Source organism: Dipteris shenzhenensis, chromosome 25 (genome assembly GCF_047967505.1).
Source record: "Dipteris shenzhenensis isolate YYH24624 ecotype China chromosome 25, Dip_SZ_1.0, whole genome shotgun sequence".
Classification (NCBI taxonomy): Eukaryota; Viridiplantae; Streptophyta; class Polypodiopsida; order Gleicheniales; family Dipteridaceae; genus Dipteris; species Dipteris shenzhenensis.
In genome coordinates, this window is record NC_141620.1 from 27,689,106 (window position 1) to 27,704,216 (window position 15,111).

At 39.1% G+C, this 15,111-nt stretch overlaps 1 protein-coding gene across 1 annotated transcript; it reads right to left on the bottom strand.

The window, feature by feature from the left end:
* Window positions 1–4,089: 4,089 nt before the first annotated feature.
* Window positions 4,090–6,233, bottom strand: LOC147885688 (uncharacterized). The gene is made up of 2 exons (XM_087396194.1): window positions 5,889–6,233; window positions 4,090–5,797 (listed from the first exon to the last, which is right to left on the bottom strand). Exons 1-2 carry the CDS (start codon window positions 6,200–6,202, stop codon window positions 4,090–4,092), a joined length of 2,022 nt encoding a protein of 673 aa, XP_087252320.1. The 5' UTR covers window positions 6,203–6,233.
* Window positions 6,234–15,111: the final 8,878 nt, after the last annotated feature.

The window sequence follows — 15,111 nt, forward strand, 5'->3', positions numbered from 1 at the left end:
CAACTATTGGCATGACTCCTTGGATGTTTGTTTGGTTTAGCTATCATTGAGGCCACAAATATTGGCATGAATTCTTGGGTGTTTGACTGATTCCAATCACTGAGTGGGCTCAAACCTCTTGCAAAATTCAAAAGTTATAGACTCAAATTTGAGGAGCTTGGCATTATTGACCCAAATGTGTGCCTTCTAGCAAGAAATTATATATTGGAAGAAGAGTGGATACAACACACAGAATGAGAGCTGATCAATATTACTTCCCTGTAACCTTGAGCACTAGGACAGGATCCTAGGCGGCAAACCGGCTTCCTTAATTGTCTCATCCTACAAACTCCAATAGAGGTTCTCCAACCCACCACTACAACCTCACTGCATTGGCCTCCCTTGTCCCTTGAACGTCGACAGCTCCCCATGAAGCAACACAAGGCCACCTCTAGCCTCATCATGCAAACCTACTCTCTAGCTGCCTAGTTTTGAGGAATGGCTAGTTTGAGTTGGACTAGAACCGTGAGTGCATGGTTGCATTAAATACGAGGCAAACTTTAAGCCTCTAGTTACCCAACCAACTCAATCCAAGTTTGGATAACAAGATATTGGTAACTCGAGTGCTATGATCAATGAGCTAAGTGGCATGCCTTTGAGAAATGAGGAGGAGCTAGCAAGGCCACTTCATGGAGCCAATTATGGGTAGCAGTTTTGCGAGTTCCTAGGGATAGGTTTAGAAGGTGCTTCACCAAAACTGACTTGTCTAGAGCCTTAGGAGTATTTTAGGTCTAGACTCTAGATCTTGTTCTTGTTTTGTTGATTGTCTGAGTCTAAATCAAGTAGGCTATATAGGGTTAAGCCTTGTTTCTCTTAATGAGTGTGGTGCTTAAAGATAAGGTGAGAGTATTCTCTTAATGAGTTTGGTGCCTAAAGACAAGGTGAGGGTCTTCTCTTAATGAGTGTGGTGCCTAAAGACAAGGTGAATGGTCTGTATATTACTCACTGAATTGCTGCATGAGCACCTTTGCAGCTGTAGCTATTTGTATCAGATCAAGGCCTATTTTAATAATACAAATATTGGACTATGGTGTTTTGGTTTCTTACGAATCTTGTGATTCTTTGTGCATGCTTGATCACTTGTTTCCATATGGTTTTGAAACAATAGATTGCAAGAATACAATACCATAAAATAGTAAATTCAATAAACTCAAATTAAGACATCCATCACTTTGGTGAATCCTTTTCAAATAAACCATGTGGCCAATTTTTTGCTCATGAGGATAGAGGAGGTTATGTTAGGATGTGTGCACATAGCTCTCTTGACAATGCATTCCTTCCCATTCCTTCTTGCAATAGACCAACTCAAATTAACTATGTGGTAGTAGATTCAAGACACATGTACCTCTCCTATTGCTTTGTCATAACTAGAACATGTACAAAGTCATCACCTTTTTTACTTCATGCTAATGCATTTTAAATGGAGGGACATTGATAGGTACAACATGTGTCAATGTTCTTTTCTCCTCGCCTCTTAATTGACCAGTGTGCTCGGTGCTTGGATATAGGTAGTGCTAATTCTACTATTTTGGTACATTAGATTTAATGATGTTTTCAATAATTTTTATGATGGTTTTGAATGTCTTGAATGTACTTATTTTGTGTGTGTAAAACTTGAGCTTTTTTTTTTAAATTAATGGATTAAAGACATTGATACCCTCATGGTACTTGAAGAAGATAAAGTAAAGCTACACCAAAGGTAAAAATTCAAGAGGATACTTTTTGGAAAAAAAATAAAATTCAAGAGGATACATTCATTGTCATTGCCCCATGGTTCATCAAGTCATAGAACCATTCAAAGGAATAGCACTACATGATGTCCATTTCTATCATAAAATATATTACAGAGGTTATAAAGGTGACGGCCATGTTGTGGACATGAATTTAAAGTTAGATGTAGATAGATAAGAGAAACTTTACAATGTGATTTAGAGAGAGGACAAAGTGCATTGCATTGAGGTCCCCACTCCAATTGTATGATATAATTCATATGACTATATAAGAATTCAGAACTATGGGCATCCTATCCAAAGGCTGGGTTGCAAGACTAGAGAGAGTAATTCACTTGAGGACTGTGGGATAGATAGTGTAGAAGACTGTGGCAAAGATAGAGAGTAATTCACTTGAGAACTGTGGGATAGATAGTGTAGAAGACATCTTTTAGGGAGTCCATAGTGTGAACTGGGGTCATGTGAGGGATAAAAGACAAAAAAGGAAAGAAAAAGGTCCCTTGTCAGGAATCCTAGAGATTTAAAGGACAGAAAGAACCCAAACAAGAGAAAGAATACTAAGGATGGAATGCCAAGAAAACTACTAGGAAGGAAGGTAAACAAGGAAATAGAATCAAATGATCAGGTTAGTCGGAATTATAGCGAAATGATCCTTCTCTAGTCATTAAAACACAAGGACACCTAGTGCCACAAAAATTGATAGTATCAGTCTAGAAAGATATGAAGATGGCGATGAGAATTTCAAAGATCAAAAAAATATTATCCATTTGTGGTGAATGATCTCTAAAAATGATGTGATAAAATGCTTTAATTCTCTTGGGGAAACTATGTATAGAGGATGCAAGGAAAAAGGATCCCCCTTCTTGTAAGAGCGGAGGCGCCAAAATGACACAAAATGTCTTTGATGTAGAAGACCAACATGTAACTTATCTTTTAAGAAATAAAAATTCTTTCTATTTTGAAGTGATCCAATCAAACCTTGAATTGTGCTTGTTTCTTCGGGTGCCAACTCAATATGTGTTATGTTACTATCCTTGTCCAAAATCTAGGGTATGTCGAGACAATGCCCATATATAATACACATGGATTTATTAAAATAATTTTAAATATATAAGGGAAAAATATGACAATCTCAAAGTCCTCCCTACCACAAAGCATAAGTCTATAATTTAAAAAATATGAAAGATTTTATGATTTGTACATATTTTTCATAATCTATAAGACCCAAGGGGGGGGGGGGGTTTCTTTTGGATAAGGGGGTTAAAACAAAAATACACTAAAATAAAAAACCCAACTCCTTTCAAAATCATGTAAAATAATCTTATGTTACTCAAATTTCAAGCTGTAATGATGTATTTGAAAGATCTTTTAGTGTGGAACACAATCATGCTAATTTGACTAACTTTTACTTATGGCATATAGTTAAATTCATCTCATACTCAAAATTTTTATAGGTATTCTTACTAAAGGGAGTTGCCGCCCCATGGCTTGTTTCTTTGCCTATGAAACAGCTAGCCAAGGCCAGTAGCATGATATAACTTCAAAATTATTTGAGAATGAATAAAAGCTAGAGAAGGACCCCCTAAGTTTCATTTTGAGTAAGCTGAACTCCATGAAGGCTCCAAACTGAGATCTAACCTCGTAGGCTAGGCCATGGAGTTTAGCCTAGTTAGGAGTAGGAACAAGGGAGAAGTGGTCGAAGGGAGGAAGAAACAGTTAGTCGATCAGTCCCATTATGTTCTCCTCATGATTACTTCTCATGGAATCTAGTTACTCATTGAATCTAGGTACTCCTTATGGAAATAGATAAAAGTAATATGGAGAACAAAGACAACCCACTAGTAAAACTCATTGGAAAACAATCAAAAATATTAAGAAGAATGTGGCCAATAAAGGTGAGATGGCTTGAATGGAAGCAATGCTAAGAGCTCAAGAACTTGCCTACAATCAATCTCATATCATCGTAGAGAGTGCAAAAGCCCATCTTTGAGATTGCAAAATTAGTAGAAGAAAATGGAATGCCATAGATTCATGGAGCAATAGGTTTGACTTATGTGCTTAAAAATTGTGATGGTAATATATTTATTATTTTTTAATACGGTTTTCTTAAAACAAAAGATGCAGGTGATTGATCTTTTCGGTACTAGGATAACAATCTTATATAATATGGTTATCTTGTTAAATTAGATGGGGTTCCCATAAAATGAATCCCTATGTACAAGGTATGCTATTTAAAATATGTTAATCGAAGGGTTGGTCCCAAAATAGTGCTCTAGAATGAATAATTTCAAAAACAACACAAACAATTCACCAATGATGTTTATACAAAGCAACATTCCATTACACTAGGAGAGACCATAAACCTACTAATGACCCACTCCCGGAGTGCTTCACATTCAAATTGCACATAAGGCCAATACAAAGATGTGCTGTGCAACCCTATGTATGCTAGAAGCATGCTGACATTGAATTGAGCCATTAAGATTAACGAATCTTTGTCTGAAATACAAACACAAAGATCTGCCTCAAGGTTTTCATCTCGACCCTTGTATCTTGCCCAGCAATGGGCAACAGATTCCATTACTAGATCATGCACTAGAATGGAAACTGCTTTAATGGATTTGGTAGTTTTTGGATTAGGAACATCACTATCTATGGTGTACACCATTATTAGCCGCAATAGAGTTTGCAAAGCTTGTAGCCCTTTCTTAGAATCTTTAATTTTTGCCCTCCTTAAGTTTTCAAGGGAGACTCTTGCGCATCTCATTAGCCCAAGGGCAATGGCTCGCCTCATGAGGTGCTCTTGGAGAGGCAACTCTAAATTCATGTCTGGAGGGCGTGGGTAGAGAAAAAATGTGCATGGCTCCTGGATTTCACCTTTCTTTGCGACAACATTCTCTAGTTTGATCACCAAATCATCCACTCTCACAGTTTTGATGCACTGGTGGTGTCGTGTCTTGCACACCCTCAATGATGCTAGGGCTGTCTCTGCATTGAGCAACTCCACACCTATGGAGCTGAATCCAGGGGCCATATGCCATGTGACGACCATTTTGATAAGTGCAGACTCCAATGTGGAGCAAGCTAAGCCGACGTATTCGCCTAATCCAATATATTTTGTTAGCAATGCTAGCTTGTAGAGCAAGAGATCCACAGAGTATTTGAGCCAAGCTGCAAAGCAAACGTATGTTGCCAACTCTAAACCCTCTAGACGGCTCAATAGATACCACAGGAAAACAGATTGTCGAGTTCCTAGCAGCGTCACCTGGTATTTGAATGGAAAGCCAGACATCACAAGTAATCCCAGAAACTCTTTAGTTTCAAACCACCAAGAATTCAGCTCAGTCCACCATACATCTGCCTCCTCCCTCTCGCAATCTGATACCATCTGTGCGAGCCTTCCCATCCCAATCACCCATACCGGCAAGGCTTGTAGCGACATGTACACAAATCGTATCGAATATAAGGATCCAACAACAAATTTCCAGAATAGCGAGATGTCTTCGGCCATGGCTATATCACGAAGACCCAACAAACTCCAAAGTACGGTGCTGAGTACTAGCAAGCCCGAACCATCCACCCAACAGTAACGGCATTGGTAATCGCCTGGAGGACTGCACTTGTCCAGTAAATTTGACGAGACGAACATACCAGAGGGCCTGAGCCTCCTCTGGAAGTCGTTCAATCGCGCATGAGTGACAGTAGAAAAGTCTGACGGCCAACAGACATAAGCACCATAAAATAGGATCCTTGATGCTTCTTCATCAAACTCTGCCGCAACACTTTTAATCTGTTTGCTTACTGTGCGAGGCGAATCAATCGAAGCAAGCCATGGCTGGAAAACCTCATAGGTGCGACTCAATGATATGATGACACAGCAGAGTAGGAGATGGTAACGAGGAATCCTAATATATTGGAAAGAGATTGCAAACAGCAAGGTGTACATGCTTGCTCTGGACAGTAGTCGCAAGAATACACCATACCAAAGGTTTTGGACCTCGGGCGAAGCCATCCAAGTTCCTTTGAACCTGCAAGGCAATAGAATCCAGTAATTAAGAGATGTATAGAAGCTCATTTGCATGCGTGCAAAATGCAAATGGGCTAGAAATATACGCCCACCTCTGATATGCTGCAGCAACAACACAAAAGAGAACGAGGAATTGGTGGTGCGTGTCAAGATTTTGAGTCGCCCAGAGTGCTATGCCATCCAGCTCAAGCTTAAAAGTAGATAAAAACCATGTTTCCAGGGGCTCGTGAAGCCAGGGAGCCCATTTTCTTATCAGAAGTATGGGCAAAACAGCCATGTCTGCGACGTATATGAATGCGTAGTAATCACCATACAAGCCACCATAATTCTGCCAGATGTTACTCAGTATTACAAGTCCCCTGGTAGCACTCGGAATCGAGCTGCTTACGACTGTGGAGTTCGTCATGTATTCGTCTGAATTCAAGAGAGTTTCTGTATAATCGTCGGAAGCTACAAGGAGCAAAGGGGTTGGTTGCAGATGCAAGCTTGCCTTGCACGTCGGTGACTAGCATATTTCAAACTACGGACCAATTTCAATGGAACTTTTGATCTTCGAGAGACTTGACAATTTAATCGTCAAAGCTCGGATGACGAGCCATGGTTGAAAGAAACCTTGCGAATTTGAAATTGCAACCGAAAATTGACTGGAGATAAACTTTCTTTTGCACTATAACAAAAAAGAAAGTGTACTGCTCTTTTCCATGTTAAATGGCAATCAAACCGGAAATATGAAATGTCAATCGGAATTTATCAGCAATATAACTAAAGAGTCTTTAATATTGACTCAATATAACTAAAGAGTCTTTAATATTGACTCAGAATCCAACCACCCAAAATTTTGAAATTTTAATTGGCTTCATACTAAGCTTAGGCTTTGTTTTCCTGAACATTGAAAGGAAGCATGAAGTTCCTTTAGACTCTTGAGGAGGTCCCATGCATTGAGGATGCTTTTGTATTTGCCTATTTCGAGCTTGCTTACAGGTCCCCATGAGGAACCCAGGAACCCACGCAACTCGCCCTTGGTTTCAAGAGGACACTACTAAAAATTGAAGTTCATTCTAAGAGATAGTGTGACGCCAAAATTTGATATTTTTTATTTGGCATTGGTATTGTTTTCTTCTATGTTTGATAAGAGTTCGGGTATCAAGTGATAGCCTAGCGACTCTCACTTATTTCTATTTTCTAAGATATTGTATGGGATTGAGAGGATGAGTGGAATGGATCATTGTAAATACCATAGGTATGAATTATAAATACCTTGGTATGGGGTGAGAGTTATTTGTGTATGGGATATTATGGGGTTTTTATAAAATAGGAAGAGTGTCATATAAAGAGGTGGGCTCATGTCCATGTGTTCCAATAATATAAGAGAGGCCACATACCAAGTGTGTGGAAGGCATGTGGAGGAGTGTGGCGTCAAGAGGAATCCTTCTAGAATTCCTATGTGGAATAAGGAGGATGTGGACATATGGAAAAGAGAGGGTCCCTATGGGCTCCATGTGGGGAGACTATTGACTTTCTCAGTATTTTAAGAGTCTTGAGCATCTTTTGATGGGACACATGGCAAGAGTAGCCAAAAAGGACATGGATGGTGACATACGGGCTTATGTGATTGATGGGGAAAGGAATCTACAGGCAGCAATTGTAAATGGGTGAAGGAGGGTGATAAAATCTCTATAAAAGGAGCCCTCTTCTCCCTTGTTCATCATCTCCCCACCATTAGGCCTCATGTTGCTATAGCTCTAATCTCCTCAAGCCTCTTCCATGAGCCTTCTCTCCCTCTTGTAGATATTCTCTTATGTAGACTCTTGAGTCCATCTCTCTCTAGTTTATTCTCTCTCTATGAGTAGTCTTGGAGCTTCTCCTCCCTCTTATACGTATGAAATCTTTTCTTCTCCCTTGTGTTTGTAGTATTTTGAGTTGCATTGGAGTGGAGTCTCACTCTATTGACAATGAAGATCACTTTGTATTCTCTCTCTTGAGTCTCTCTTCCCTTTTCTTTCTTTCAAAGCCTTAAAAGTTCTTTCTATTTGGCCACTCATTGCACACACATGGTCCATCCATTTCCCAAGCCACCAAGGGAGTTACTTACCCTATTCTAGGTGAAATCTAGGAGTGGTGGATCGTTGATAAAGGTGGAGTCTTAAGGGAGCATCCTGCTCAGGCGAAATTAGCATGGGTGGAGTGCAGTTTTCATGACAGTTTGACCCCCTGTTAGTGTTTTTCTCATAACTTTCCGCTCGTTAGTCCGATTTTGATGAAACTTATATCAGCGCGAAGCTCTCTTCAAGGCGCATGTCTCTATGTTATCATACCTATACTACAGCAAAAAGTTATGAGTCTCTGTGTTTGAGAGTCTGTTTTCATGACAGTTTGACCCCTTGTTAGTGTTTTGCTCATAACTTTCCGCTCATTTGTCCAATTTTGATGAAACTTATATCAACGCGAAGCTCTCTTCAAGGCACATGTTTCTGTGTTATCAGACTTGAATCAGATACTAAGCAAAAAGTTATGAGTCTCTGTGTTTGACAGTCTATTTTCATGATAGGCTTTACCCTCGTCTAGTAAACCGCCCATAACTTTCTGGCCGCTTCTTTGTTTCATACAAAATGTATATCAACGCGAAGCCCATCTCAAGGAGCAGCTCTATATGTGTTTGAATATTTGGTATCATGTTTATATCGAAAGTTATAGGCCTCTATGTCTAATGACAATTTACATAGTGTTTTAAGCTAAGTGTAAAGGTATCTATGAAGGAGGTGCAATGTTTCATCAGAACCTACCCATCTGACCCAATCAATCCCTTCAAGCTCTACAAGATCTTGTTTCAACAACGTATCGCTCTTCTCTTTAGCGCAGACCGGCTTGCAGGGAAGAAAGTATGGTGTGGTATGTGGGTCTAAAAGCTTCTTTTTAATGTCCCTTCCTCAATGATAAGTATCTTTGTCACTCAGTTTAAAAGCAGTAGGAAGTGAAGAGGTGCGTGAAGCTTATTACCCCCAACTTCATGTCACATCTTTTGGTGGAGACGCCGGATACGTTTGGTATTGGATTCATCCCACCTTACTAAACGGTCTAGGGTGTACATGATTGCATGATGTTATGCCTAGTATAGGCATGTGTTTTCTAATGTGATAAAGAAGATTCTTGAAAGAACTCCGTTAGAAGAGATTGCAGCACATTTGAGAGAACTAGAAGATTGTGAAGGTGGTGCTCAAGCTATTCGCATGGTCATCATGATCATATCCTTTATGTTTGCACTCTTGAATATGCTGGTGAATCGACAACGTCGTCAGCAGGCACAATGATATATTGGGGATTGGTTCATGCACTGGCAGCTTGGTGCGAAGAGAAGAGTTGAGTCTTTGGGTAGTTTTTGACTATAACAGTGGAGTGGTGATTCTCAATGCTTTTTAACTTCTTTTGCTATGCAAATGATGAAGAGTATAATATCTTGAAGCTATTATGTGCACTTCCAATTGTGAGAAGGGTGGTTCTTGAATGCATGTATACACAATGTTTTCATGGTGTTGGTTGGTCACTTATTTTTGAAGATTTTGTTGAGGATCACATTGTGGAGGGTTTTCAATAAGTGGTTATGCATAATAAGTTAGTTTGTCCTCATTTGAAGGAGCTTAATCAAAAGGCTATGGCACTATGTAGTCAATTTGATTTTTGCAAGTTTGTTCATATAAACAGAAAAGAAAATCAAAGGGCAAATGAGTTAGCTACTCAAGCCATTGTAGTACAAGACCGGGGGGTGGTTTCTTTGGTAGACACTGAATGGCTAGAATTGCAAGATGTTGAGAAATATGTGAAACAAGGCATGTTTCCTCGAGGGTTAACTCCACAACAGAAGTAGAGATTGGTAAGGAAGGCTTGTCCCTATACTATTGTTGATGATATTCTTTATAAATTGGAAAAAGATAAGGTGCTCCGTCGAGTGGTCCATCCCATGGAGACTAGGAGAATCCTAGAAACGTGTCATGAATGCTCTGGTCATTTTGCTTCAGCAAGCACAACTAGGAGAATTCTTAATACAGGTTACTTTTGTCCACGCCTCCATAAGGATGTATATGAATGGCGTAGAAGTTGTAAAGTATGCCAAAAGTTTGGAAGGCGACAGTTGATTCCTTGGTCCTTGAAGCCTATTCCAGCATATGGACCATTTGAGAGGTGGGGGTTGGACTTTGTGGGACCACTCCCTTGCTCATCTCAGGGCAAGTATTATTTATTGGTGGCCATAGATTATGCGACTCAGTGGGCAGAGGCCAAGGCCACAATCAATAGCAAGGCAAGCACAGTTTTGCAAAATTTCTCTTTGATCAAATTTGTTCACACTTTGGTTGTCCTTTGAAAATTCTCACTAATGGAGAAACCTTATTTAGAAATGAACTAATTGAAGATGTGGTGCATAAGCTAAAGATAAATCATAGCATGTCCATGCCATACTATCCCCAATGTAATGGCTTGGCTGAGAAAACAAATGGATTGTTGTGCAATTCAATGGGAAAGCTTGTAGACACCAAGAAAAGACATTGGGATAGGCACTTGGAAGAAGTTTTATGGGCTTACAGAACCACACACAAGCTAGCTATTGGGTTTACACCATTCCAACTAATGTATGGAATAGAAGCCATTTCGCCCATTGAATTGGAGATACATAGTCTCGCACTGCTGTTGTTGCAAGAAAAGGACAAGAGGATGCCTATGCTCAATGCTTGGTATAGCTAGAAGCCTTGGATGAATGTAGATTACAGGCCTTACAAAACTTGGAAGCTTCTCAAAAAAGGCGCAAGGCCCGTTTTGACACCAAATTACGCAAGAAGAAAGATATTGCAGAAAGAGATTTGGTCATGAGATTTAATAGCCGTCTGGATAAGTGGCTAGACAAAAAGTTTATCGGCCGATGGGAGGGACCATATCGAGTCAAAAAGAAGTTCACGAATGGAACCTATCAGCTTGAGGATGTTGATGGCATGGTGATACCCGGATGCACCAATGAGTATCACCTTAAATTCTTCTATGCTCGACCACCTTGAGGGCCAGCAGACCCTCTCTGTCACTAGAGAGGATCTGCTAGGGCGAGAAAGATCTGACGCCAAAAATTGATATTTTTTATTTGGCATTGGTATTGTTTTCTTATATGTTTGATAAGAGTTTGGGTATCAAGTGAAAGCCTAGCGGCTCTCAATTATTTCTATTTTCTAAGATATTGTATGGGATTCAGAGAATGAGTGGAATGGATCATTGTAAATACCATAGGTATGAATTATAAATACCTTGGTATGGGGTGAGAGTTATTTGTGTATGGGATATTATGGGGTTTTTATAAAATAGGAAGAGTGAGTCATATAAAGAGGTGGGTTCATGTCCATGTGTTCCAATAATATAAGAGAGGCCACATGCCAAGTGTGTGGAAGGCATGTGGAGGAGTGTGGCATCAAGAGGAATCCTACTAGAATTCCTATGTGGAATAAGGAGGATGTGGACATATGGAAAAGAGAGGGTCCCTATGGGCTCCATGTGGGGAGACTCTTGACTTTCTCAATATTTCAAGAGTCTTGAGCATCTTTTGATGGGACACATGGCAAGAGTAGCCAAAAAGGACATGGATGGTGACATACGGGCTTATGTGATTGATGGGGAAAGGAATCTACAGGAGCAATTGTAAATGGGTGAAGGAGGGTGATAAAATCTCTATAAAAGGAGCCCTCCTCTCCCTTGTTCATCATCTCTCCACCATTAGGCCTCATGTTGATGTAGCTCTAGTCTCCTCCAGCCTCTTCCATGAGCCTTCTCTCCCTCTTGTAGATATTCTCTTATGTAGACTCTTGAGTCCATCTCTCTCTAGTGCATTCTCTCTCTATGAGTAGGTTTGGAGCTTCTGCTCCCTCTTGTACGTATGAAACCTCTTCTTCTCCCTTGTGTTTGTAGTATTTTGAGTTGCATTGGAGTGGAGTCTCACTCTATTGACAATGAAGATCACTTCGTATTCCCTCTCTTGAGTCTCTCTTCCCTTTTCTTTCTTTCAAAGCCTTAAAAGTTCTTTCTATTTGGCCGCTCATTGCACACACATGGTCTATCCATTTCCTGAGCCACCAAGGGAGTTACTTACCCTTTTCTAGGTAAAATCTATGAGCGGTGGATCGTTGATAAAGGTGGAGTCTTGAAGGAGCATCCTGCTTAGGCGAAATTAGCATGGGTGGAGGGCAGTTTTCATGACAGTTTGACCCCCTGCTGTTAGTGTTTTGCTCATAACTTTCCGCTCGTTAGTTCCATTTTGATGAAACTTATATCAGTGCGAAGCTCTCTTCAAGGCACATGTCTCTATGTTATTACATCTTGAATCAGATACTACAACAAAAAGTTATGAGTCTCTGTGTTTGATAGTCTGTTTTCATGACAGTTTTTACCCCCGTCTAGTAAACTGCCCATAACTTTCTGTCCGCTTCTTTGTTTCATACGAAATGTATATCAGCGCGAAGCCCATCTCAAGGTGCACTCTATATGTGTTTGAATCTTTGGTATCATGTCTATATCGAAAGTCATAGGCCTCTGTGTCTAATGACAGTTTACAGAGTGTTTTGAGCTAAGTGTAAAGGTATCTATGAAGGAGGTGCAATGTTTCCTCGAAACCTACCCATCTGACCCAATAAGCCCCTTCAAGCTCCTCGATATATATTAGTTCATGTCATGTTGAGGCGCAAGATCTTCTTTCAACAATGTATCGCTCTTCTCTTTAGCGCAGACCAGCTTGCTAACATTATGGTTTCTGTTGATCCTTTCCTTCTCCCTATGCTTGAGTACAACATCACTTGGGATGTTACCATCTTCATTTTCATCTAAGGGAGGAAAGTATGGTGTGGTATTTGGGCATAAAAGCGTCTTTTTAATGTCCCTTCCTCAATGATAAATATCTTTGTCACTCAGTTCAAAAGCAGTAGGAAGTAAAGAGGTGCACATGTGAAGTTTATTACCCCCAACTTCATGTCACAGTAGGCTCAGGCACCCCTTGGTAAGTGACTCCATTGCTTTCCATCAGAAAAGGAATAAAGGAATCATTGTCTGATTGCCTTGGGGACTTTCCTTTGCAGTAGAGCAACTGGTGGGAGTTCGATTCTCTCATAGCGGGCTATCGGTGATTCAGGCCCGTCGAGGTTGGGATTTTAAGACATGGGGACATGCTCTTAAAGCTCACACAAAAGAATTCATCACATATGTCCAACCCTCAAATTTGAAGGCCAGCCATATAATTTCATCGGCACACTAATTTCTACCCCTTTCTCTAAATATAAGGTTTTTTTAAAAACTAGATATGGCAAGTGGTTGTGTTAATAGACGATTTATTTATTTCAATTTCATAAATTTGGCATAAAACCACATGTTTTGTTTTTAGAACACATAATTTAGCACTTAGCAATTTGAATGCAACACAAAGGACTTTGCATTCAACACACATCTCCTAGCAATTTGAATTCAGTACATAGCACTTTGCATTCAACACATAGCACTTTGCATTTTGTACACGGTGTTTTATATTTAGCACATAATCACTCATTTGTGTGGGGGGAGTGTTGGCGCAATCCCTCTCTAAAAATTATAAGATCAAGGAACATGTTTAAATTTGCACCTATCACAAAACAATTTGAATTTTGCATTTTACCTCGTCTTATTTCCTTCAGCATTCTAAGGAAGATCCTCCCATTTAAGTTTAACTATTGCTTTTTCCTATTCCTTGGCTTATTGTGTGTGAGTTGTTCCATGTCCTTCCATTAAAAACCATATTAGACAAAGTTGGAAAAAAATTTGATTTTGGGAATTATCTTAAAAATTGGATGGATTTCATTAAATTTGAAATTTTGCATTGATCATAGGAATCTTACATTAACTATGGGAAATAAGTTTGTTATGGGCAACTTTTTTAATTGTGAGAAATTTCATTACTTCTAGGGACTAAAATGTAATAGTGACATTGGCATGGAGTAATCCTGGGGCGCTAACTCAATATGTAATATGTTACTACCCTCATCTAAAATCTAGGATATGGGAGAACAAGTCCATATATAATATGCATGGATTTCCTTTAAAAATTTCAAATATGCAAGGGAAAAATATGAAAAATTCATGTCCCCCCACCCTTCAAATATAAGGTATATGCCTTGAAAAATATGCAAGATTTAAGATTTGTACATATTTTTCATAATATGTGACGCCCAAGGGAGGGGGGCTTTTAAATGAGGAGGGATAAAGCAAAAAATACACTAAAATATGAAAACCAATCTCCTTTCAAAGTAATGTAACTTTTTCATGTGTTACCCGAATTTCAAGGTGTAAAGACATATTTGAAGCTCTTTTAGTGTAGAACACAACTATGTTAATTTGAATAATTTCTACTCATGACATATTGTTAAATTCATCTCATACTCAAGATTTTGATGGGTTTGCTTACTAAAGAGAGTTGGCAACCCAAGGGAGCATTAAGAGGGATTGAAAATCATATGTTTGGCAGTGTTAATAAATCCTATTTGAGGATGCAATGGATTGCTAGGGGTGTTGATAAACACTAGTTGGTAGTGTTAATAAACACCGCATAAAGGGAACTAGAAGATATACCAATTTGATGAAAGGCCTTTGTAAATTGATATATTATTCATATATGCGTCAATGAGAAACACTATTGCATATAAAGTGGGTAACATTGCACACAAATGGGAACTAAATGAAATATTCCTTTTAAAAAAGCAAAAATTTGATACTTTTTAATCTTATTTTAAAAAATTGTTGCACACTATCACTATGGAAAACAAAGTATGCAAAAGAACATCCTAAATTTATTAAGAGTATTTTTTAAAGCAATTTTAAAATTTGTCAACATTTAGATAATTTTAAAGAACACAATGCATAGTCCTTATGGTTTGCTAGCTTCATCAGAGGAATTGAGAATTTGGCAATTTTTAGATACACTGATATTCAAAAAAAGATGAACATTAGGAGATTCCTATTATATAACCAAAGCTTGTGTATGCACCGTCTCGCTCTACAAGTGCATCCTCCTCTGTATCAACATATTCATCATCATCAATGTCATTGTTATGATTTGATGATGATCCAAAAGTGGATGATCCATCCTCCTACAGACTATCAACAAGAACATTCTCTTCATCCCAATGAAAATCTAGTGCCCCTTCCATTTGCAATGATGTGAAGGCTACAGGAGTAGGGTCCAACAAGATGTGTTGCATAGGATGAAACCTTCTCAAAGAGGATATCTATTGTCTTCTTCCTTAGGCATCCATTATTTGTAAGTTGAAA

Coding starts and splice junctions, on each gene's coding strand:
- LOC147885688 (XM_087396194.1), bottom strand. CDS start 6,202: ATGACGAACTCCACAGTCGTAAGCAGCTCGATTCCGAGTGCTACCAGG. Junction 5,798..5,888: donor GTTGCTGCAGCATATCAGAG/GTGGGCGTATAT, acceptor ATTGCCTTGCAG/GTTCAAAGGAACTTGGATGG.